General features: G+C 48.6%; 1 protein-coding gene across 1 annotated transcript; it reads right to left on the minus strand.

The window, feature by feature from the left end:
• Positions 1-1896: 1896 nt before the first annotated feature.
• slc49a4 (solute carrier family 49 member 4) lies at positions 1897-26429 on the minus strand. The gene is made up of 9 exons (XM_003962150.3): positions 26005-26429; positions 23722-23815; positions 18178-18437; positions 17565-17694; positions 13098-13206; positions 10912-10979; positions 8213-8340; positions 6522-6704; positions 1897-3305 (listed from the first exon to the last, which is right to left on the minus strand). Exons 1-9 carry the CDS (start codon positions 26297-26299, stop codon positions 3190-3192), a joined length of 1383 nt encoding a protein of 460 aa, XP_003962199.1. The 5' UTR covers positions 26300-26429; the 3' UTR covers positions 1897-3189.
• Between the last annotated feature and the right edge of the window lie 54 nt (positions 26430-26483).

Genomic DNA, 26483 nt, shown 5'->3' on the forward strand with positions numbered 1-26483 from the left:
GGAGCTGCTGGATGCTTCAGGTTCAACCAGTGATGATTTGGTAAATTAGAAGGCAGCTGTCAGACGGAGGTGGCCTGGGCTCCTTCAGGCCATCGCTCCCAATCAAGTGCATCCAGCCCTTTTTTAATGTGTGGAAGACAAAGTAACAGGCGCTGATAGCCGTTGTGCTAAATGAGCCGTTTGAAATCACGGCTCATTTTTCATAATCCCGGAGAAGTCAATTAGGGGGATTTCTGAGGCTCAGGAAGGCTGAAAAGTGAGACGCATGAAAAGAGACACGAGCGACTTTGATTCAGCAGAGGAAGAAAATCAGCAACAGGAAACAAGAGGAAGACCTCAGAGGAACCAGAGGAACCAGGCGTGCAGCAAAGCTACCGTCAGGCTGAAAGCTGCTCTCATGGCAACAGCCTGAGATGATGAAACTGGGAACGGGTTTTTCGTCTGGTCCCACCACAGGAAGCTAGAAACGACACCAGTGCTGCTGCAGGAATGGTGAGAAGGTTCCTGCAGCTCCACCCTCTGACCCAGCTGAAATCGGACCAGCTCAGGTTTCCATCAGAACATCAATAGATTTCCATCTAAAATCTTCAATTTTAATTAGGAGTTTTCATCAGGTTGTTTTTAATATACGTAGCTGTATTCAGGCAGATTTTATTTTACTCCTCATAGGGAAAAAACACACACAAAGTGTTTCACGCCCACAAAAAAGGAGCAAACTAAAAGGACGGCAGCTTCAGCTCTGATAGCCGAGTCGAACCTTCAGAGGAAGGACAAACACTCTTCAGTCTTGGGTCGTTCTAGTTTAAGAGCTGCTTTATCTCCTCAAAATGGATCCGACAGAAGAGAAGGAAGCTGCTTCCATTCATGCTGGGAAAAAAAGAGCAGCATCAAACTTTGACGGCGGCTTTCTTCTCTGACACTTTTCACATTTCTGCACATCTGATGCTCAACACAAGTTTTGGCTCAGACATGAAGAGTTTCTGGCAGTTCAGAGGAGCAGGATTGTTTCAGGGAGGAGGTGACATCACACACACACACACACACACACACACACACGGAGCCTCGCCTAAAGGCCTCATGTGTCGCCAGCAACATGAGCTCATCTCCATCTGAGCCAACAGGGGGCGGGATTTATGGATGCAGGCACTTAATGGAGGATTTAAAACAATGAGGTCAGGCCTGGAGGCCGTGTTGATCATCATCAGTGGAGGAAAACCACAAGATTTCTGAGAACATGTGTCCTCTGAGAGCTTCTCCCACTTACCCGCGGGACCATGTGAAGAAAACAGCTTAAAGTGATGCAATCTGGCCTTAAAGGGTCGAGCTGATGTGAACGTTCCGGTCATGCACGTTACAGCATTCCCGTGTAGTTAAAGAGAATTGGCTTGAGAATTAGCTAGACATTGAATTGGATGTGCGGAGAGCTTATTTGTTGAAGCCGCTCCATGTTTGAAGCCCTGAATTAAAGAGCTGAAAGTCATTAACAAACCTGAGTGCGTCTGAAGGCTGAAATGCAGCTTTTAAAAAGCCGACAACACGCCGAGCTATTGTTGCTGCATACTTCACAAGTTGCTTTATAAACCGGGCAATTTGTTCAACAGCCACTCCATGAGGGATCCGTGAGGGAGAAAAAACAAAAGCTTCCATTTGGAGGGCGGCTAGCGGCAACAGAAAACCGCCGCAGCTCGGGAAAAACGAGGAGGAAACGTCAGCTTCTGCTCTAAACTCAAGCCTGAGGGGGGAACAGAGGGTCCAGAATATTACCCGGCGAGCCTGCAGGGACCACAGAGGATCATACGGGGAGATAAGAACACCGATGAAAGGCGACTGTAATCACAGAGGTCAAAGGTCAGAGAAGGGCCGAAAGCACTGATCAACAGCAGCAGTGTTATTTTTAGAATGTTTATTGTAATAAGGTGCTGGAAATATTCAAACAGTCACAATTATCTGCTTTTTTATTTCCCCAAAAGACATTTCTAGGATAATGTCCACAAAAACCACAAGAAAAGGACCTTCAACAAGACAGATGAAAGGTTCCCGGTGTGGAGGAAGAGGAGGCGGAGTGAACCGGGCCGGGCAATTAAGGCAACGAGGTAAAAGACAGCCTTTGCTGTGGGAGGAGAGTAAAAACAAGGGTAGAAAAGCACCAGGAAAGACAGGACAAAGCCTCCCGGAGCAGCAGAGGCGAGGTTCTGACAGCTGCTGAGACGCAGAGACGGGAGGAGACGCGGGATCACCTCCAGCAGATGGTTCCATTCGGAGTGTTGCTTTGTGGTTCCGTCCCTCCGGACCCGGAGCCTTGCTTTAGTCACAGTTTTGTCAGTCAAAGAATTCCAGAGGTCCTTTTGGTTTTCCCTTCTTTTCTTCCTTTTTTTTGCCAGGAGACGCCTGCTGGTGTGGATCGATACTCACGACACAAACTGATCTCCGTGCTGATAAAAGTCCCGTTTCCACCTGCTGCGGCTCAAAAACACCACAGAAACGGACCTTTCTGCTCTTTGGAACCCTTATAAAAATAAAGTTACATTAAAATCAACAATCTTACAGTAATTTACACAATCAACAACCACGGAAGTGTGTTAATGTCGTAAGACACCAACCGAGGTAAAACAATAAACAACAAATCAAATCTTAGAAATTGACACAATTCAGCTTAAAAGCACCAACAAACTGTTGATGTCGAAACCTCGACACGTTAACCTTCATTTAGCTTGACGGCGTGCGGCTGTGAGGCGCCACAGGCGATTTCCACGCATCATTATTGGTGTTATTACTACACAGGCCCCGCCCCTCACAGCCAGGCCTGCTGATTGGCTGCCAGAGCTTTGAGGACGCCATCAGGGAGGGTGAAGGCGGAGCCACGCAGCTGAGACGTGAAATCTTCTGTAAAATATCGTAAACAATGGCCCGGCAACGCCGTTCTCACACACACACACACACACACACAAACACACACACACACACACACACACTAACATAGACAGGTAGGGGTGTGTCCAACAGCCGTACGTCGTTAGGTTGATCACTAATAAGCACAAACATTAGTGTGACACCCATATATACATCCATGCATCCCATAATATTACACCGTGAAAGAGCGTGGTTTGTCCATCGGTCTCTCGTCTCCCTTTTCCGCTCTGGTTGTGCAAGAACTTTGATTCGTCCCACGTGTCCTGCGAGCCGGCGGCGTCACACCGACACGAAGACGTCCAGGTAGAGGCGGTCGTAGGACTCCCTGAAGAAGAGGATGAGGACCAGGCTGAAGAGGCAGGAGCCGGTCAGACACCAGTTCAACCAGGTCAACTCTGGAAAAGGAGGGACAGAATTATCCACGCTGGTCCGAAACGCCGCGGAGACGCCGCGGAGACGCCGCGGAGACGCCGCGGAGTCGCCGCGGCTCCTGTCCGTGTCCAACAGAGTGTCCATAACATCTCGCGGTGGCGTGCGTCACAGGTGGGCGGCCTAATCTGGAGGAATTCCCGACGTTCCCTCTAAACGAGCAAACAGCCGTTCCCTCACAATGAGCCAGAGTAATCTAATGATATCGGCAGCGTTTCCAATTATCATTGACCTCCACTTGAACCCGAACGCGGCGCCGAATGACAACGTCTATTTTCTCTGCTGTTCAAGCTCCATTAGGCCCAGGAGAGGAGCCCCGTCTCTGGGGGGCAGAAGAGCTCGTCGGCGGGCAGAACATCAAGCTCGTCCTCACGTCGGGCCTTTGGGATTCAAGAAAATGCAGTTGGACTCAAATCAACCCCGATCAATAAAGGCTGGACAGAACCAGGCGGCCCAGTGAAACCGGCCACATCAGCATTAGGGATGGCTCCTGTGGACAGATAAGGGAGGTCTGGACTCGGGCTCCTCCTGGCTGCTACATGGTGACGTTGTAGATCGCTCTTCTGGTCCTGGACCAGGTTCAGTCCAGCTCCAGGCTGCAAATGTTTGAGGGAACCTCAAATATTGACACTTTTCCAGCCAAAGCTAAACTGAACTAAAAGGCTAAAGCTAAAGATGCACTTAAGGAGATGGAGGAGCAGCTGGACGGGCCTGAGACTCCCAAAGCAGCTTCATTAATCAGCAGGTGACCTGGGGGGGGGGGGGGGCAGGTCAGCACAGCTCTGTTTATGTAGCTGGCTCTCAGAGCTCAGGAGCGGGGGGGTAAAGGGAGGGGGCTCCGCTCAGAGCTGACTGGACCAGTGCTGGATATTAAAATGAGCAGGAAGTTGGTTGCTACTCAGGCCTGGGGGAGAACGGCAGAGCCAAAAGAGAGGGGGAAACTTTCAAGAGGAGCGACGGATAGTTCTAATATGGGGGGGGGGGGGGGGTGACTTTGAAAAGGCAACACTCGGGCACAATTTATTAGCTTTTGAAGGCTGCGTACGATTTAGCCAATCCATCATCAAAATACAGACGTATTAAGACAATGAGGCAACAGCACCTGAATGTTTCTGAGGGGAATTTACATAATAATCTAATTAATCACAGCAGAGGTTATCTCTCCAGGAGAAGAGCTGATTTACGAGCCCCCCCCCCCCCCCGCTTTAGCTTCAGCGTGTCTGTAACACGCCGACGTCATTAATAATGGATGCTTAATGTACGATCAGAACAGCTCAGGAAAAAGGTTCTGGATCCGAGAGGAAGCCAAGAAATGATATTTAAGAAAAAGCTTGACGAGTTTCTCACGTATGTGGACACCAGGACCCAGATTGTGTGTTTGTTTTAGGCCTTCGAACAGTTTTCACCCACACAAACAGGTATTTACACACGCAGGTGGGCCTTTTGGTGGCGGGCGTGCTCCTCTGACCTCGGCAGGAACGTGGTCGGCGTCTGAAGCTCAGCCGGTAATCTGGCTCTCAAACGCCTGCAGCAGCCAGAACCTGAACGCATCATCATCCTCCTGGAGGACCTCAGGTGGAGAGAAGCAGGAGCTGCTCTCATCTCCTCCTGATCTGCTCTGCAGCTGTCGCACGGTGTCAGGATCCATCCCAGAACATCAGAACCTCACACACACACACGGACTGCAACTGTGTGTGTGTGTGTGTGTGTGTGTGTGTGTGTGTTTATCCAGCAGGCGGTATCACTGCTGCCTAATCTACTGCATGATTTATGACCCTTCTGACACGCAGCAGTTGCAGTTTAGGGGAGGAAATCTGGAGCGTGTTGATGTTTGCTGCTCACATCAGAGAGGAGCTGCTGGTGGTGAACGTGATCATTTAACAACCCAGTAGGGGCTGGGACTGGACCAGTAGGGACTGGGACTGAACCAGGAGGGGCTGGGACTGAAGGAGTAGGGACTGGGACTGGACCAGTAGGGGCTGGGACTGAACCAGGAGGGGCTGGGACTGAACCAGTAGGGACTGGGACTGGACCAGTAGGGACCTCAGGGACGCCTCTTCACAACAGCTCTGGGGGAACCTGGTCCTCCTATCGATACCAAGGCCGTCGCTCTCCTCCAATCATGTGCAGCTGATTTTTAGTGTGTAAATGTAATAAATAGTGGATGATTTGAGCTTGAACACACAGGCGCAGCGTCTGCTCTGGTGTGTGTGTGTGTGTGTGTGTGTGTGTGTTGCATATGAATGCCAACATGTGTCGCGTGTGTGTTCTGGCTGTTTAAGGCAAATGTGAATCTCCTCCACCGGCGGTGGCGTGACGAGCCAGGAGGCAGCACCAAAATACAGCTGTCGGGCAGCGGCAGCTCTCGGCAGCCTGGGGGAGGATGCTGCTCCTGAATATTTATGAGGGTGAGGAAACATATCTCTCCGTTTCCCAAACAAGCCGAGTGTGCGGCAGTCAGGAGCCATCATTCCAACTGATCAGCGGCGACGTCATCAGACGCGCAGGGACGCGCGCACACACACACACACACACACACACACACAGACGTAGAGATGGCTGGTGGGGTTCTGGGTGTGAAACCATGCTAGATGAAAAGTGTGGCGTTATCTTCCCTAAATCTATTAAATCAAAGCTGCAGAACAGCCAACTCCGAGAAGGCAAATTATAGGAATGAGGTTTTCTCTCCTTGTGCTGAACGTGTCGACGGCATTGTAACTTAATTTCTCCACTGTTCGCCGTTTATCTGCAGCCACCGCCGGGTTTGAAATGGATTTTTGCTAACAATGGGGCCCGAGGCTCCTGGGAGGTGTAGCAACCCTGCAGGGATGAGCACAGCCTCTGAATGGAGGACACACTTCTGGGATTGGGAGACTCTTTTTCCATGGACAATAATAAGAAACACAAAAGAAACCTTAACGAGCCAATACCCTGAACGCACCACAATAGAGGGCGCAAGAATGGGTGCAGAACCAATAAATGAAAGGACGGATTTGGACGGCCTGGATCTCCGCGCCCATGCATCGATATGCAGCACCGGATGCTTGGTATTAGCACTTTGACTGGAACTCAGATCCACCGGTGATTAAAAATCACCGTAACAATGTTGTGCAGAGGATGTAGACTGTTAATTACTTTGACATTAATCAAGCGACCTGATCCTCTCCACGTCCTCGTCTTACCTGTGCTGTAAAAGGTGAGGAAGAAGAGGAGCAGGCCGGTGACCAGGTTCCCCAGGAACGTGATCACGCCGCAGGTGATGCCTTCAGGGACCGGGTACACCGTCTCGATGACCAGCTCGAAGAATATGGGCACGCTGCTGTTGATGAAAATGCCCACCAGGATGCAGGAGGTGTACAAGATGGCTGCGGAAACGAGGAGGAACGGCGGTGATTCAAAATCCGAACCGCTCGAATGACATTTTCAAAAGGCACAATAGTGGATAATTACAGTACGATCCACGTCTTTGTAGCCGGCAATTTGCTCCTAACAGCCCGAACTTAAGATGAATCCGTCTCTGAAAACAACAGCTCGATTCTGAAGCCCAAAGTGTCCCTCTTAAGTGCTTCGCCCGTTCTTCCTTCAAATCCACCGCAGATTTCTTTTGGTTTCTTCAGATGCAGATATTTCAGTCAGCACCGAGAAATTCAAAATGTCACAAAACAAAAGACCCCCCCCCCCGGAAACGATTAAATTGATCGTATGGGTGTCGACTGCAACAGGTTACAATGGTTGGAACAAAGACGTGAAATTCTTTCATTTCCAATCGCGGTGCGTCGCGCCACTCAATCTCGTCCCCACAGTGAACAATCCAGACGACAGTTCTTGGTGCTCGTGGACAAAGGAGCAGATAATCGGGGACAAACTTGTCAAGTGGAGAACAGAATTAAGCGAGTCCGGAGTCCTCGGGAAGAGTTCTGCAGTCTGGCCTCCAGAGCTTTGGCAGGGACGCAAAGTAAAACGCGCGCGTGTGTATTAAAGGAGATGTGGGGAGAGATTAAGCCGTCACCTTTGGAGCGTCCCGACACCCTCCGTCTCCCTTATCGCAGCAGATCGGTCCAAATGAGCTCCCCATTAGTCTGAACGTCCCTTTAATGGCGGCGCCTCTGAGGCCGCTCGCACGCCTGCCTGTGCGTGACAGGCAGCCGTGCGAGCGCCCTTATCCTCGGCTCATTTTTTATTTTAGCCCTAATGAAGACCGGATATCCAGCACTTAAGGGGGCTTGAGCCAGTGCCCATCTCCCCTGAGACCCAGGTCCAGATAGCAGCAGGAAACCCAGTACAAGGGCCCAGGAATTCCAATACGGAGCTCTGAACATATAGGTGCCGGACTGCTCGCCTGTTTTTGCTCGATTCCCAAACCCTTGGTCCCCAAACGAAGCGACCCCGTGTGTGACGGCCAGCTGGAGGCGGAGGGCTGCTGCACGACAGCAGATTCTGGCCCTGGGCGGCGTGGAAGCGCCAGAGTCCTGAGGACGATGATGGATGATGGAAGCGCTGGCCTGGGCTGCAATGCTTATTGGTTTGGCTACGGAACAGGCTGCTGAGGCCAGTTCAATGCCCCTAATGGGTTTCAGCACCGGCGCTACGGATGCCGAGCACGTGCCAAAGTCAAGATTTGGAGAGTCAAGTGTTGGGATTCAGACGGTCGTGTGATCCCCCCCCCCCCCAATAACACAGATCTCAACAACACTGTGGTGGATGTGGATCACAGATGAACACAAAACCTTGATGAACATAAACAAACCCTGTTTATGTCCAAATCCTTGGAAAAAAAAAACTCTGAACTGAGAGCGAAGCGAAGCCTCTCTGCTCATATTCTCTCGGCTGCCGCGTCAATATCACCTTGACAGTGATGCTGCCCTTCACCCACCTGCAGTGGAGGGGAGGTGGGTGACTCGGCTCAGGCACGTGAGCGTGAACCAGGTGGCGGACAGAGAGGCGCCGGCCAGCATCAGCACCAGGATCAGCTTCAGCATCCCCTGGATTGAATCTGCAAACCTGCGGAGGGACGAGAGGAGGAGGGGTATCAGGAAAGGCAAAGCGGCGAGCCAGAGCTTGATAGATCTGAGAGCCACTCAGCCAAACATCAAACAGCTGTCTCGGTACCAACGGACAACCTTCCCGAGCAGATGAAGAGCGAAGCACTTTCTGCCGTGTCTACGGTGCATGCGACTGCTGTCATGTTGGCGTTCCTCGGCAGACGTGCGCCGTTTCAGGAGCCCCCCCCCGTGTTCCGAGAGCATCAGTTACGCTTGTCATTGCACACGTTACACATGAGGCTTGTGTGACATCATCGTACGGAACGACGACTCTTTTCCATCTCTCCGGAGCAGCCTGTTTTATTTAGTGTTGCTCTTTCCAGCCCTGATAGTTCATTATCCCCTCCCCTCTCCGGTGGGAACGTACACCATGGACGCCCGTGTGAGCCTGTAGCACAGACAATTCACTTGTGTGTTGCTGCTAACAGAAAGTATACTCGGGAAAGAAAGGGGATAAACTTGGTAAACAACTTAATTTAGGGATATAATAAAGTGTAGCAGAGGGCTGATTAGTTGAGCTAGGCGGTGAAGTATTTTTGAACAGAAACGGAATGGACAGGGAAGAAAACAAGCTCGGTTTTGGCTCCGTCTTAAATGCATCGCTGCGTTCTGGCAGCGCTAGTCCCCTCGAGGACACGTCTCCTCTATCCTTGTGTAAACCTACACGAGGGAAACTTGCATTGGACTGATATTTTTCCGGATCCAAAGGCTTCCTTTTCCCTCCCTGATGCCTGAGACCTGCACCCAGCCATGCCCTCATCATCTCTCTGCTAAGAGGATCACAGTGGAATCCAGTGTATCAATTCCAATCTCAACCTCTGGCCAGAAACAACATAAGGAGCTTATTTTCTGCACAAAATCTGATGGGACCCGAGTCCACTTGATTGAAGAGTTTGACCACCGAACAGCAAGAAAAGTCAAGGGAAGCAGCAAGGAGAAGCCCATCGCTGTGACCAGGAAGATGCGGCCGAACCAGCAGTGATTGAGCGGCTAGATACCGAACAGCAGCCGATGCTGGAAAAGCAGCTCGTCAGCTCGTCCCCGCGGCCCCAACGGGACGGGATCGACTCGCGGTAACGATGGCATCTTTGAAGTCGAAAATATCCGATCCCGTTTTGGTTCCTCCGAGTGCCAGAGGGCGATGATGAAACATGACCAGAGCAACGTTAGCGTCACTCTGGCCTGTCTCCCTTAAACGGAAGGCGCGTGGTATAAACCACGCAGAGGCGGATGGTATAACACCCTGATTCATAAGCACAAACTGCTCCTGTTCGCAGGCAAAACAAATTAGACGGTGGATGATGCTCATTTGTGTTGCCTCCATCTCATTTATAACCCAGAGCATCGACGCAGACCTTTGTCACACACAGGAGAATATCCGAGTTCAGCTTCTCAGTGCTCTCGCCCCGTCCTTCCTGAGGCTTTTAAAGGGAATGTCACGAGAGACAATTGGTAGCCATTCTATTCACCATCCTCAGGCTGGGAAAACACATTCTGCATGTTCCTGTCATCCAATCAGGTTCTATCTGGGCCACACAATTAGAGAGCTGCCAGATTGGTTGTCAAACGTTGCCATGATGAGCATCACACCTTGCAGCACACACCACTAATTAAACCTGCTGCCTTACGCTTCCTGCCATCCCACCATCAAACCGCAGGAAACAAAAATGAAGCATTGGATTAAGAAATGTAATGTAAACTACACTGACAGCTGGGATTGTTTTTCTTAAGTGAAGGCCAAGTGAATAGAAACCTACACAGACGTTTAGAGGATGACATTAGGCATCATTTCATGTTTTATTCAGATATTAAATTAAGTGCAAATTGAACTGAACGCTATATGAGACCAATTTGTGAGAAGAAAGGATGGAAGGAGCTGATCTATCTGCAGGATTTGACTCATAGTCTATGTGATCAACAGCAATATTTTAGTGCTGCTGTTTACATACACTTTAATCTCCACTGCAAACAGCTCCATTGATTAGCTGCAGGAGTTATGGTCTCATTTCCCTGATTACAACTTTAAGAAAACCCTGGGCCTGTCTGGAAGTGCTGATTGGGCCTTGGACTAGGAGAAAAGTGCATCTATGAGTGCCGGAGTGACTCCTGGGCTTCTACACCTGCACTTTGTCTTAATGGTGAAGCTCTCTATCCATCACTGTGAGAAAAGTGACTGTTGCATTAGAATCTGCATCCTTCACTTGATCAGAGTCACCTTCCTCCCATCCTGTATTAAAAGAGACTAGATAAGATTGTATGGGTGGGGGTGGGGTTAAGAGGGGACGTGCTTTCACCTCATATTAACTCTCAGAGCCAGGAAAGCTGCCTGTCGGAGCGCATCCGACACAACTATCACCTGTGCGAAGGAAATCTAAAACGCTTGCTTGCTTGGCATTTATCTTCTTTGTAGCACCACTACAGAACCACCAGATTTAAAACTGAAGCCTTATCGAGCCTGAAACGACGTACAGCACAAGTGTCGTCTGTTAATTACTGGTGGGTGTTACAATATCACCGTAAAGGACTTTACCTGGCCATCGCTACTCCAAACACACATCCACCAATCGTCGACCAGAATCCAATCCATCCTGCATCTACCTGCATGGAAACAAGGGAAAGACAAGAGTTTACAGTCTATCTGTGACCAGAGGAGGAGGGTGTGTGTGTGTGTGTGGGTGTGTGTGTGACATAATGTTACCACACGCAGCTCAGACAAATAAAGGCGTGTTCCGCAGTGTTAACGAATGGGTTTGATTTGCATTCATGTCCTAAAGACAATAAAAGTCATATTCAGCTACATCCGAGCGCGTGGAAGATGAGACGTGATAGGACAGGACTCTACAGCAGGATCTGATGCTTTCAGCTTAATCACTGTGCAGAGCTGTCAGGAGAGGAGTGGACTACCAGGAGGATGTCACCTCACCCCCTCTGGCTCCTTAAGCCAGCGCTTCGCTTTATGATAAAGAACATTAATAAAAGTCACTTTTTTGATTATCTTTGCGATTGTGCGAGCCAGAATGACTTTCTTCAGGATCTGATTGGCTGATTAATCTCTCTTTGTCATGGTTAACTGCTTTTTTAATGAAACCACCGGCCTTCTGGTACATGTGACTAATGTAAAGCGCAGCTTTCCTGCAACATGCTCATTTCCTTAAAGATAATCTCAATAATGAATCCTTGGTTCTGTCCATGCAGTGGGCACCACCATCTCACATCTGCAGCTCAGCTCCAGAGTTGATGAACACTGATTTTCTTTCAGCCCGAATGACAAGAAAAATTGTCAAACAAACAAAACGGGTGAATGAATGCAACAGAAATGAATCACAAAATAACCCAAAGCAGATTTAAGCATCCGAGTGAACATCCAAACAAAGAAGAAGGTTACTGAAATGAATCCTTGTAGGATTGTAAAAACAGCGGACAGCTGTAAGACAGAACTCATCGATCCGACCCAGCTCGGAGCTCCGTGAGCAGGAAACGAGCCGGGCTGCACAAATGGGACAGACAGCGGAGAGAATGACGCATCGTGTTCGGATGAGATGCATCGTTTATTCCCTGAGCAGCATCTTTCTGCTCCGCTTCAGCATCTGACAGACTCGACAAAGCCTCCAGCTTAAGCTACACTTTGGGTCCGTGGGTATGAAGCCAGCTGAAACGAGGGAAAAGGTAAAGTATTTGTTTTTATTCTCACTTCTGCTTGACAATAAAACCCCCACGCCTGGAGAGACAGGAGATAATTCAGAGGTTGTTCTGCAGCGTACTCCTCCGCACTGCCGTGTTTAGATGCGCCACATTTCTTTAATTCATTTCTCAATCTCAAACTTTTGCTGCTGGCGGGGGGCGGGGGCGGGGACGGGGGGGGTCCCTCTAACACAACTTAGGTTGTTGGAAAACAGTTTTGTTCTTCAGACACTTGAACAAATCTTCCCCTTAACTAACATGGATGAAAGAAGGCTGGGAAAACGGAGAGAATCTTTGAAAAGAAGTGAAATCTAAGAACAATTTGAGATACGCTCCGCTCCCTCTCGGGAGTCACGGCGGCGTAAAAGGGGGCGTTTCATCCCCCGCTCCTCTCTGTGATCTCGTCTCAAGCTGCTGCGATAACCTTGAAGAGACTCTCCCTTTGACTTTCAACGCGCCGCTGCCGAGGCCGACGAAAGGCAGCCTGCACAGGCGCCACGGCCCCCCGTAACCCCGGCGATGGTTCACACGCGTGTAAACGGTGAACCGCAGCCCTTCAGGACGGACAGAAGCTCTGAGAGGGTCCGAGGAGTGGGAAACAAAATAGAGATTAGGTTTAAATGACTGGTTCTTATCTACAATTTAGGATTGCAAGTGCACTTATGAGCCTGCGAGAGAAATCCTCGCAGAGGCGAGGCCGTCTGGAGGCGACCCGGCACTAAAACAAGCTCCTCGTGTCGGCACAAGAGGCTCCGGGTTAATTATCTCGCGCCATCGTTGGAATTTCCAATCAGATTTGAAAAGCAGCCCTCAACCGGTTAATAACAAGCCTCACTCTCAGGAGGCATTCTGACACTTTTCAAAGTCGGCCTGAAGAGATTTTAGCAGCTGCTCTTCGTGTTGTTTTAGCTTTAATTCGCCGCAGCAGAAATCCTGTCAGGATAGAAACAGTCGTGGTCAGAATCCTGCCGGGAAGGTGATGCGATGAGGAGGAACGGGCGGCTGGGTGCACGTGCACGCGTGCGTTTCGCCTACCTGACTGACGTTTGCCGGGGTGAGGATCATATCCAGGACGCCCGACCAGCCGGAGATCACGCCTGTGGGGACGGCGTAGGCCAGCGCTATCATCAGGAACCGCAGGTTGCTGGTGGGACATGAAACGCAAGAATCAATTAGGACCTTCAGCTCGAGCTGGCGTGTTCGCGTGGCGTCTTAAAGAAAAGGCTGAAAAGACCGTGAGACGTTCACAGTCCCGCTTATCTGGACAGGTGTCCTCGTTGTCCTCTGTGTAAAAACCTTTCAAATCACTGAATCCACCTCTGAAATTCACGGCACCTGAATCAGATCCATATCTCAGAGGGCAGAACTCTGGCTCTCTGAATACATCCCGTTCCTGCCACGCTTCTCTTTTCAGCGGCTGAATTCAATCTCGAGGAAATTCTCTACAGAGTTCTTACGGTTTTCGGGGTCACATTCCAACGCAGGCGTTGGTTGGAGTCAAAATAGTGCAGGGTGGAATTTCTGCTTCCTCCTGTTTGCTGCTGTTTGGAGGGCTGCCATCAGCTCCTTCCCCTGCAGCGTGTCGCCCACAGCTCTGGCTCATCTCTCTGCTGCTGTCAGAGCAGAACAGCTCTCCCCGTGCACAGCCCGAGATAAGCAGCACCCAGGACGCAGTGGCCATAGTTAAAGCAATAAAGCTGAGAGGTCAGATCAGTCGCCGGGCGAAAGAAGCCCGTAGCTGAGGACAATCGTTTAAATAAACACTCCTGGAGCCCCCGATTGAAACTAGTTCCAACATAATTCCACCATTTCACACTGACAGGAGGCTTTCAAGGCAAAATAATGTGTGGAGAGAGAGAAAACTATTGAAGAGTGACTCGCTGTGCAGGCAGAAGGCGGGTGACCACTGATAATGTGCTATCTCATTGATCTAGTGCATTAAAATGCCTTCCCTGTATGACGAACAGGTTTAAACACACACACAGCTCACCTCTTCAGGGTGGCACCCCTTAAATCACATGCAACCCAATTACCATCCCTTCAGCCACCCACGCTAATCACCTTGGCCCAAGGAGGAGGCGTGCTGATTCGAATCAGAGGCTCCTCAACCCCACCAACATGATTAGAATTCGAATAGCTGCGGCAAATGAGGTCGAAGCCAGGGAGAAGGTGCAGGAGACGTGCAGGGTGCCGCGTTGGAACCATCTCCTTTCACCTTTAACAGCAGAATGTGAGTTTTCTCCACCTTCCTTTTGGGAATACGGGCAGCACCCGGGCGGGATCACGCAGAGACATCTGGAGAACAATTTGGGCCCCCCTGCATCGCTGCTTCAAAGAGTCGGCGCAGAGGCAAGATCACACACAAACACACACTCGAGTCTTTGTGATTGCAGAACTTCAGAGGGAACCTGTTCTAAGTCACATATCCCGTAAACGCAGCCTTTCCCTTTCCTGACACTCCTGGACTTCAGACAATGAATCATTTTTATTCAAAGGCTCCTTTGACTCGCAGGAAAAAACAACACATTTACCAACTTGTGGGTGTCTGTCTGCTTTGTTGTCTCGCGTGTTAACTCATGAAGCACAAAACCAGTGGAATAAAGAAATAAACCAACACTCGTGGTGCAGCTCCGTGTTTTAAAACCACCGGTCCTTGAGTCTCATAAAACAGCTTAAACTCTCCTCTGAGTTCAAGTGTTTTGAAGACTGGGATGTGCAGACAGACAGGCGGTTACTGCCTGTCTCCCTGCTCCAGCCAGGCTTCCTAAGCACTAAACCCTGCAGCCTCATGAGGGGACGCTGGTGAAAGCCTCCTTTCATTAATCCCGGCACAATAGCAACAAATCAATACTCCGGCACCTTTTCCCCCACCTGGGAGTTTATTTTATACAAGCCCACGTGAGCACGCTAATGTTAGCCTGCTAAGCTAGGAAGAGGACATTCCTTCTTCCATTTCCTGTCCTGTTGGGGAAATATTTTTCAAAGAAGTCTCAGAGGTGGCCATGTCATCAGCTAAGTGCCGTTTGTCCTTGGCAGAGCCAGCTGGGGATCAATGCGTCGCAACGTCAGTGTTCGGACCCAAAGTGAGCAGCAGATCCTGGACTGTGATGCTGTAGTCGTTTCACATTTGCTCAGTGTTCAGAATATAAATCCACTGTCAGAACGAAAGCACGCCAAGACGCAGCTGCTGCGTATTTACCGTGTTAGATCAACCCCGCTAACAGCTGTGGTCAGGACGGGAGCCAAAAACCATTAGCTACATATTCTACCTGTTATTCTGCTTTATCAGGCATAAAGAACCCTGATGTTCCCACCCAGTTGTTGCTGTTTTTAAGATTTAAAGTCTGCTCTTGGATTCTGGGATCAGCATTGACACATTTCCAGTGCTGGACTATTATAACACCAGAGAAACGGCCGCTCGTTGTATTATTACACAGCCTCGCCGGTGTGTTCAAGGTTCAGGGAGAAATTATAGATTTAAATGGCTTCATTTAAATGACCGAAGTAATTATTTCATTACTGCAGTGGCCCTCTATAGTCTCCTTATTACTTAAAGGCTTTGTGCTCATTGGGGGCCTTATTTAAGCATCTAAAATGCAGTTTATTCAGGGCACGGCCATCTCAGGTCTGCTAGGTAAATAGTACGAGATCCGCTAGGTGTGCCCTCCCCGGGGGGTTCTGTTTTTATAATTGGGCAAAAGCTTCATGTTTAATTCCGTAAACACTAGAGTGTTTTATCAGTCTTTCACAACATAGAAAAGCCTAATAAAACACACATCTATGATGTGGATGTGCCCACATACTATCGGCCCATTAGCATTTAGCTTCTGTCTTCAACATCAGCCACATTAAGGCTGTTTTGCCTCGTGCTTTGGTAGAATACAGCAGTCGTCAGTGGCTACAAAGCTACATTAGTGTTACTTTTAAGTACTCTTTGATAAACCTGGAACTTCACCGAACTCTTTATTGAATTAATTGCTGCGGCGCTAATCACCGGCTCTGGTGTTACTATGTAGGCAGGACACATTCAGGAGATTTATGAAGGCAGTTTTATCCAAGCACACTCCCCGATTCCTTCAGAAAGGGTTCAGATGCAGGTAATGAGCAAAGAAAAGAACGGATGACGCCCCGACTCCCCATAAAACAACAAAACAAACCAATTAACAATGAAAGCTAAAAAGCCTGAGAGCCATTTATTACTGTCACCGTTTTTGTTCATTAAAGCCCTCTTTGATACCCTTCAAGTCGCAGTTCTTTGTCCACAAAAATAAACTACTGAGAACTGGAGATGCACCCCTGCTGCTCTGCATCGGCTCCCCGGGGGACGTTGTGATGTTGTTGGACAGAGATACAACATGCTGCACAAGCGGGTCACTGGAAGGGAGCCTATCACACGGACCAGAGGCCCTCCCGGCTCTGCATGTGCCCAGAGTGGCGCATTAGCTTAATATCAGTGCGATATCTTTCGCCCATATCAGAGAGCCCTCACAGCCAGGAAGTGAAGCTCTTTGGTGGTGACGACGCAGCTGTAGTGAAGAAATTCCTCCCTGCAGGGGACCAGCGTTAGCCAGGATGGCTAGGCCATCTTCCCGGCTGCTTTTTCCAGCTTTTCTCCTGCATTCCTTTAATTCCAGGCCAGTGCCACAGGCCCAGTTTCTCCTCCCCGCTCCCTCTTCAACATCTCCCCTCAGTAAGATGGACCGGAGCATTGATGGATGGTACTGAAGTGTAAATCAATCATCATCTTCTGCTAAAGGGGATGAATCTTTAATGAACTCAGTCCACCGGTGAGATTCTGGATCATCACAATATTCCGATTCTCCCTGTAACGCGTGTTAGTGGTGTTTGGAGAATATATCGACTGACCCTGATCGGACAGATGCAGGTGCCGTGATCAGCTGGTAATTAATCCAGAGGGAATGCCGGGGTTGTGTTTGATATCAAACCCAAGAAGACAGTGAGTGGCAGAGCTCTTCATTCAGATTCCACAGACTTCTCCACTTCAAAGCTTTCACTTTTACTCTCTTGCTACCAGAATTCCGCAACGCCTCAGCTAATAAGAGACAATCAAGCCAGATTTTATCGGTGGATGAGGGCGGGAGCGCCGAAGACGCTCGAGAGAATTTCCAGTAGCTACTGCCGTTCTGCATTATTTTGTTGGCAGACTGGAGATCATTTTGTCATGCAGACCTCAGCTTCTAATCACTCTTTGATGCTCCATCTTCACCTGGATCTCAACATGCTGAAAACAATAAAGGAGCTTCTGTTCAAAACAGAGAACGAGCCCAGAAAACTGCTCCATTGTGTTGATTGAACCAAGGCAAACGCATCCCAAGTGTAAAGGAACCTTTTCCCAAACGGAGGAGCATTCCAGGCAGAAGCCGGGACGGCCCCCGGCCCCCGGCGTCGTGTCCTAAGACGACCGTCTTCACAAACGGTTACCGCACAACAGGTCGGTAAAATGGGTGCGTGTGTGCTGAACAAGAGCCAATCTGTGTTTACCTGAGAAGTCTGCAGATGCTGCTCCTGTAGCTGAGTCTCTGGCTGGCAGCCGCCACGCTGGGAGGCACCGGTGGGCGCGATGGGAAGTACAGCAGGATCGCTGCGAAAAGCACCGCAATGGCAGCCAACTCTGCCGAGAGAAGACGGGCGTGCACACGTTACTGTCTGAGATAAGCCACTTGGACCAATTCTATCGTCTTTAAAAAGTCAGTGTGACGGGTGGACCCACTCCTGGAGTGAGTTTAATGACCTAAAAACGGGAATCACAAGAAAACACTGCGGGTCAGTCCTTCCTGTCTTCTTTTTTTTTTTAATCATTTCCAGGTTCTACCTCTTTGTCCCTGGAAATTAATGATGAAATGAATGTGACCTTAAACAAAAGTAGCAGGCTCGATCATTCAGGATTTCTGAGCAGGTTTTTAATTTTCTGAGCCAGTTAAGCATGACAGTCTCACCAATCTACAGAATGTTCCACTGGCAGCTGCGAAGACTAGAATTGGGGAAATTCCTCGAATCCTATCGCCTGATTGTGTTTGTGTCCCTCAACAGCGCTGACATGATGTAGAAATGATGTGCCATCGATCCTGCGCGGCCCCCTGCGTGTGGATGGTACCTGCATACATAACCAGCTGGATCTTGCCCCGGATGGCGCCGTTGGAAACTGCCGCCGCCAGTTTGGTGTCATTGGGGGCTGGCACTAACAGGGGTCCGACTAAAAAGGACCCAGAACCACCCAAATAGGAAAAGAGCGAGGCCACGGCTGTTGCAGTGGCTCTCTGGTCGGGGCTGAACCACGTGGTGGACAGGAAGGGGCCGGCGCTCATTATGGTGGGACCGGCTAAACCGTTGAGGAGCTGACCTCCGTGGATCAACCTGTGGCAGAGAAAAGGAGGGAAATCAGCCTCAGTTCCTGGAATAAACAGGAGAAAAGTAGAGCTGTTCAGGAGCGATGCACAAAAGTTTTGGAAACGGGGACAATCAATGGGATCCAACTATTCTGAGCTTTAATTGTCAGATTCCTGACTGATGGTAGGAGGAAGCTCAGGCCTCCTCACACAGAATGACCCCTCGGCCGTCCATATAATGAAGCAGACGGCTTTTACTAAAGCAACAATGACAATCAAAAAGTCAGATCCTTAAATTGGACTGGAAAAGGTCGCGTGGCTCCATCCCTTTAGAAGCAATCATCTCAGAGCAGTAAATAAGATGATGAACTGTCTATTTAAAGATGTCAGGGGGCCAGACATGCTGAATGCACTTTTCTGAGCTCAGCAGACCTCCGTCCAGAAGATTGGATCCGTACTGTGTGTGTGCGTCTATAACGACCCCTCGAAGCTCCTAAATATGATGAAAATGGAAGGTCTCTTCTATCGGGACCCTTTTCAAATTTAAATCTAGTTTTCGGGGAGCAAATGTGGCTCCAGCAGTAATGATGCTTTTCAAATGAAGTATTGTTAGACATAAGAGGGAAATATTTACATGCAGTGTTACTCTGGATGGAAAAGGACCATCACGCATTTAAAAAAAATAAATTAACATTAATTAAGTTCTCAATCAAGATGATAAAGAATATGAAACAATTAATGCATTTAATGAGTAATATTAACTCACAGGAAAGAGAACCCCTGGAAGTTCATTTTGGACGGGATTAAATTAAACACAGTGAGGGAGAACTTTAAATAATTCATTAATAGGAAATGGAAATGAAACAACGGGTCCAAAGCTAACGGCAACGTTCTGGGTCAGTACTTTAGGCGCCGTGTTGCTGGGCTTATATGAAAGGCAACGCTGGCACACACCGCTTTATTTAGCTCATCGACATTCTGCTGCTGCTGCTCTGCCCTAAAACTCTTTCTCTAACTGCTGTCTAACACCGCTGGAGTTCACAGATAAACGCGCCACGGCCAAACACAAAGTGCAGCGGTCAGTGCGAGAATGATGAGGGAATAGCGCCTTTGCCAGATAGCGTCGCGCCACATCACAGGCCTGCCAAGACCTCCAAGATCCTCTGCGGCTTTCGCACCTTCTCTCCAGGTTTCTTTACTCTTCTCGTCCATTTCTGCTCATTCTGGAGTCTTACAGGAGACGAAGAGGTCGATTTGACCGTGACAGGGAAACGTCCTTCACATCCCTCTCCATCATTCCCATGCAACGTTGGTTATTTCAGCACATGAAGGATGAACATGGTGCCGGTCCACTGCTGCGTCTATCACTCCGCTCTTTTCTGGGTGGTCTTGACATTATATTCTTCGGCGCGTAACTTAAACCCAGCGTCTCCAGAAGGCTTCAGCATCTCAGCATGTTCGGTTCATTATACTGGGCGTGTTCTTCGTGTCCCTGTGTTGTTTGCCCGGTTTGAAATTTCCATACGGAGCAGCCGACCCGTGCTCACAGAGTAGCCGTGACGACGAAGATTCCCTTTGATATGGCAATAAACTGCGGTGTGGATGGATGGTGGCTACAGACAGTTGCCAGAGAAGGAAACAAAGCTTTCTTTTTTTCTTTAACAGGATGGCTGAAAGTGAATTGGTACAGATGAGCTCTCAGACATGAGCAAATGAACTCATTCGCAGCTGCTGCACACAAGATAATAGTACTGATAAGAGAGTTAGAAGAGGACGATCCCAGCCCTCGTAACATCAAAAATGCCTTTAACTTCTGGAAGCTAGTAAATGCTAAAACCAAAAACAATGAGGTATTTGACGTCTGTGATGGATTTTATTTATTTATTTTTGAAATGCCTGCGTGCGATGAAACAGTGTGCGGAACAAACAGATCTGCAGGAGGTTTTTCGGGGAACCGCCACTTGTTTTTTTATGCTGGAGGAAGTTCAGGCACCGTGTTTGATCACACTTGAAAATGCTTTTGAGCTCTGCACGTCTAGAAGACCGGAACCAGGGACTCCAAAGGTTTTGTTGGGCCCTTTATTTTTAGGTCGATTCTTACAAACCAATACTTGTGCTATGAACAAAATACACCTCTTATGAAAGAGGAAAGGCTAAAGCAAACAGTGACATCTAACGGCCAACAGCAGAACTGCAGGCGGCTCAACATGAAATAACCCATGATGGCATTTATTTAAATGTGGCATCTGTGACTCTTCACATTTAATAAGAATGAGAGGATGAACTCTGTCAGAACTAACCTTTACTGTGTTATCATCAGCAACCTTATTTCCTACAATCAACTCCATATTTGAAAAGCTGAAGGTCATAGAAGTGAAAGGTTGTCCTCATCACACGTGTATAGAAGAAAAGAAGTTACACAACCTGATAAAATCACCTTAAACTTCTTACGAGAAGAGCACAAAAAAAAGGTACTGCGGTTCATACTGCAGAAGCTTTCACGAGGAAGAGCACCTACATATTTTTCAGAGGTTTGGACAAAAAGAACATCAATTTATAAGATAATAATAATAATTATAGTTGTGCTGTTGTTATAGGCCGACACAGAAGGCAGCATTTACCATTCGTTTCTCTGAATCCTGGGTTCTGGTCGTATTTGTTGGCATGTTTTAGCAGGAATTCAACTGAAATCTATGGTGAAAGCTTCAACAAGCTCAGTCAAATCTGAGGGACCCGACAGGCTTCAACCAAAGCCTCTGTGACACCACCCAAGAGGCCAGGCTTGGGGGGCAGAGAGCAACTGTGACGTTCAAACTACAGCACATTATAGGGCCAAAACCAACCGGGGGGAACTGAATCCTGCCTGGTTGAAAGCAGCAGAGTTCACTCACGACTGATTTAAGCAGGACGTCATCTTATAAATGTGAATAGAGGAGAAAACCATGTTTCTTTTAAAGGTTATTAATGGTCAAACAGGAGTCAAAGGAGACAGTAAGCAGAGCGGAGGGACCGGCTCCATCTGAGCTGGACGTCTGCGTCTCTTCCCCGCACATTTGCGGACAGTTTTCCTTCGTTTTCTTCTTTGAATTCTTCTTCAGATTTCCGAAGAACCTGAAGAACCCACGTGTCTTCTTTTTCCTCACAAGCTCACAATAATCCGGAGCGTTTTTCTGTCCCTTCTGTGATCTGCTGGGTCAGATCATCACGTCTCAGGACTGAACTCTGGACCGTCTCAGCCAGATGGTGATCTCCATCCCAGCTGGAGTTGAGGGTGTTCACGTCTCCCAGCATTTCGTCTTCTTCCTCTGGCTTCAGCACTTCTTCACTAAACTGCTGCAACTCTGAAATCTTCTTTTCCAAGAGCAGATTCTGGTGGCCGGCCTCCAGCGGGTCCCTTCTTGCCTTTGCATGGTCCTCTGCAGAGTCCTCAGCTGTTGTCCTGTAGACCTCACCTTTGATGAGGGACGGCGTCTCTCCTCTGTCCAGCTGTTGGACGGTTCCCTCACAGTGTCCCTCACAGGCCTCTGAAACAGGCTGTGAGCCATCAGGAACACTGCTGGTTCTTTTACATCTGCTCATCATGACAATCTTCAGACATCCGTCCTCAGATTTAGACGTTTGGACACGTGGAGGAGCACGTTCACGTCTTTTCTTCTCTCCAGGACCACATGCAGTCCTGCCCCACACACTGTTGTGCCAAACCCAGATCGAGGACCTTTGGAGCCACTCTTCCTCCCACTCAGGAACAGGACCGTCCAGGTGACAGTGGGACGCTTCCATGTCCCTTTTCCTTCTGTCTCTAGTTGGGCCACTCTGAGCCTTATTCCTCCTGGAATCCTGGTTGCTTCCAAAACTCTCTCACTAAGAGTTTTACTTTTCATAGGACAGGTCTGATACTCACCCTGGTATTAGAGTAATGTAACGTAATTAAGTCCTTTCCTGTTTGTCTTTTATCCTTCTTTGGTATCAAAGAAGCAGTATGAGGACAAGGACAGGCCCCACATGGAGCCACACAGTCACCGTTTCTGGAGAATTGTCTAGTTACCGTCGCAGGTCTACAGGCTGAAGAATTATTTGAGTTGCGCGAGTCCTTTCGGGGTGGATTCTCAATCATCCAGGTCATCGTTATCCAAGGTAGTTTTCTCTGTCAACTGGACTCTCTGTGAAGACGTTTCGCCTTCTATCCAGAAGGCTTCTTCAGTTCTGAAGTTGCTGGGGACCGAGCTTCCATGCTAATGATCTGAGTGGTCACCTGAGGGTCGTTCACCTAGTTTCTGTTGAGGCGTCTCCCCTTTGTCTGCTGGCTCACATGGTGGCGAGTCTCCAGGTCTCCTGGAATGGTGTGAACGTTTGCTTTGTTGTTGGGAGGAGTGGAGGACTGCATTGTGTGTGGGTGATAGGAAGTGCCTCAGCCAGTTTGACATGGATGGCTTCCTTGACCCCCCTCTCAAACCAGCGGTCTTCTCTGGCCAGTACCCGTACTTGGCTGTCCTCGAAGGAGTGCCCGCTCTCCTTTAGGTGGAGGTGGACTGCTGAGTCCTGGCCCGAAGAGGTGGCACGTCTGTGTTGTGCCATTCTTCCGTGGAGAGGCTGTTTAGTTTCAGTTCCTTGCATTCCTCCTGGCACTGTACAGCATAAACAACATTGCTGTGTTTGGGTCCTGGTGTCTTGTCCTTCGGGTGGACCAGCCCCTGTCTGAGCGTGTTGCTGGGTTTAAACTGCACCGGTATCTCATGTTTCTGGAGGATCCTCCTAACTGAAGAAGCCTTCTGGATAGAAGGCGAAACATCATCAAAGAGAAGAAACAGTCCAGTTGCCAGAGAAAACTCCCCTGGATAACCCGAGTCCTTTCATGAGCAACCCACGGGTAGTTAACAGGATAAAGATGGTCATCCAACCACCCATGTGTCAGCACTATTAAACCTTCGATACAGTTTCTATGTCAGATTATGATAAACATCACCACAATGGTCTTTTATTCGTCAGAAATCTACCCATTTGAAACTAATTGTGCAAATATTTGACACCCTTGCTTAGAAATGTCAGGGGGCTGAAAACAGAAGCCAAATGGCTCAGTGCAGTTGTCAGATTCATGAGGGGATTTACTGATCTCGTCACCAAACTCGTCACAGATTAAAGCAAACTCATTAACAGGGAATGAGCCCCACGTTGGGAAGCAGTTATCCCGTCTGCATTTAGTCAAACAGCTCTGGCACTCTGACAGAAAAGCTTTGTCAATAAAATCAATCGAGACGATGGAGAAAGTCTAATGCTGCCCTGCAACCCTTCGACACTATTACACGATGCCCTACCATCGTTTGATGTTGTCGTCAGCAATTGGGATGCTCTTAATTGCAGCTCCCAGCAGCATGAGGAAGGCAGAGAGGAGCAGCGACGCCCGTAAACCTGCAAAAAGAAGAACTTGAAGTGAGAAACAGGGGTCATTTCCAATCACAATCAAAACCTTCAATAACTGAACACAATGTTGAAATGTCTCCCGAAATATAACGCTAACATCTCTATGGCTAATTTCTCTGATCCAAATATAACCACATTTTGTACAGATTAGCTGTATTTTACAGCCTTTGAGCAAATGGAAAAGAAAAATGAAATTTTGATCATATATATATAGATTTTGGCAGCTGAAAGTCATGCAAATGAAAAGAAGAAAGTGAGAATCTCTGTAATTACCACAGCCGGAACAAAGGTCAGTTAGATTTTATACATTTGGCTTCTGTCCCTGCCCAAAGGTCAACTTATGTAACAAAGAGGTGGAAAATGGGACACATAGGGAGGAACACGATTTACTTCATAACCCTTCAGCAACTGGGGCGCCTGAACTATAAAACTGCAAAATAAATCGCCGATAATGAAGTTCAACAGCGCCACAAAGCTAATCCTGACGTTCAGCGCAGCAGTGGAGGTACCGAGGTCGCTCTGCTAACATCTCGCGCATGACAGCAATACTGAGAACAGAACGCCCTTTTGCCCACTCAGAGAAGAACTGCTGTCAGTTTCATCCACATGATGCCTGTTTATGGAAAGTCTCGCTGCTTCCCCATTCTTCTCCTTCTGCGTCTGCCTCGCGTTCATTCAGGCAGTGGTGAGATCTGTCAGCTAAAACCTGAAAAAGGCTCCTCTACATTTTGGACCGCCAGATCAGGGATAACTCAAGAAAACCCCCGTTTACTGACCCACAGACAGCAAATGAAGCTCAACAACTTTGCATTTAAGGGACAGATTGGCTCCTCCGGCACTTCTGCAAAATCAGCATATTCTATAATACACGTTCTGAAGGCTAATGGATCAAGGAGGCCTGGTTCTGGACTGGTGGCTGGGGTTTTTTGTAGTATAGCTGCCATGTTGTTGATCATTAACAGTGTCTATGTTTGGGGACTGGGACCTCTCAGAGGTAGAGCAGAGTGTGTGTGTGTGCGTGTGTGTGTGTGTGTGTCTCTGTTCTTTGTGCACAAATAACAGCCAATTAATGCTGTCGTGAAAAATACTAACGAAAAGCCGTCCAGCATCGTAACGATGATGAATCAGGGTCACGAGGCAAGCTGAGCATGCGCTCTGACTTTGTGGTTTCTTTTACTTATCAGCAGCCTTGACATTGTGGTGTAACTGCCTCTGTCACCAGACAGGGCATCAATTATGTGTCAGCGTGTCAGGTGATGCACCCAAACCGGTGCGGCAGGCGGGTCTGAGTGCCTCGGGTCGGCTCACGAGCTCTCCTGCAGGTTCAAGCACGACACAGGGTCGCCGCCTTTTTGAGCACCTTCTACAGAGGAGATCATTCCCAGCCCTGTAAAATCCACCGGCTCAGATTTTAACAATGACAAAACATCCAAAACAGAAGTCAGTGAGTAAAAAGGTGAGAGCGGTGCCGAATTACTGCCGAGCCCTGTTGGGTCTCTCTTAATGAGGGCTTATAATAAGAGCCTAACGTAAGAGATCTGATAGATATTATCTGCAGCGGCTGCGTGTCACTGAGGACCAACAGCACAATTGGCCCCATCTTAATTAAAATGAAGTACAATGTTGGTTTTACACATTTATATTTGTCCACCAATGTTAAAAGTTTAAACAAGTCAAGGCCACATCTGCTGGAAGCAAACCTATACAGTACAAATGCGCGTCTATTTTTCAATCTTTTGGAAACAAAGACGAATTCTATTTGGCTTTAGTTAATTGCAATGTGGGAAACAAAGCATCTAGGTGGGAAAAAACATGTTAATGATCCTTTTTTTCTGTTTGGCGCTGATAAAAACGTGTGAACTACTCAATCTGGGTCACTAACTGGGCCATCTGTCCTGATAAGGGGAAAAGATATCAGGGATACATCATCACCACGTCTTTCCTTCCTTTTCATTGTCAGGTGCCTAAAATACCGACTGACAACAGACAAAATGCTCAGACACCATTAACCTCATTGTCAGTAGAAAAAGATCCACAATTGCAAAACATCCCGGTTATTTTTCAAAGACAGCGTTATCCAGAACCCTGCCAATGACTGGCAACCGGTCCAATTCCTCTGGAAATACAGTGAGGAGCCGAGTCCAAACGGAACACGGTGTACCAAACGAGCAGCTCACCTCTTTTATCCAGTAACCACATAAACAGCAGCCAGGGGATGAAGCCCAACGGGCCCCACAGAACCAGGACCGCGATGTCAGACTTGGTAAAGCCATAAGCGTGAACGGCCGAGTTCTGGATGGGACCCCAGAAGTTCCACACCATCCCCTGCATGAATCCGAGCAGGGAAAACAGGGTCAGAACCAGCCATCTTCTTGTGTACACTCTGCCGTTGACTGGCCGGCTGTTCGTTTCCACCCGCGAAGGCGAAATAAGAGGCTCCCTTTCGGCTTCGGTGCTTGATCCGGCACCCATCGCGGATGCTTCGGTTGGTTCCGTCTAAGGTGCGATTTGTGGCGCACTGTATCGGAAAATCGACTCTTCTTCGACTTTGAATGATCGCAAAACAAAACAGAGAGAAAGCGCCAGTTCCGGTTTCCTCGCGTCGTCAACAGGAAGTGGCGCCACACTGGAAACTGCTCTCGCTGGACGGACATGT

The sequence above is a fragment of the Takifugu rubripes genome, chromosome 1 (genome assembly GCF_901000725.2).
Source record: "Takifugu rubripes chromosome 1, fTakRub1.2, whole genome shotgun sequence".
Classification (NCBI taxonomy): Eukaryota; Metazoa; Chordata; class Actinopteri; order Tetraodontiformes; family Tetraodontidae; genus Takifugu; species Takifugu rubripes.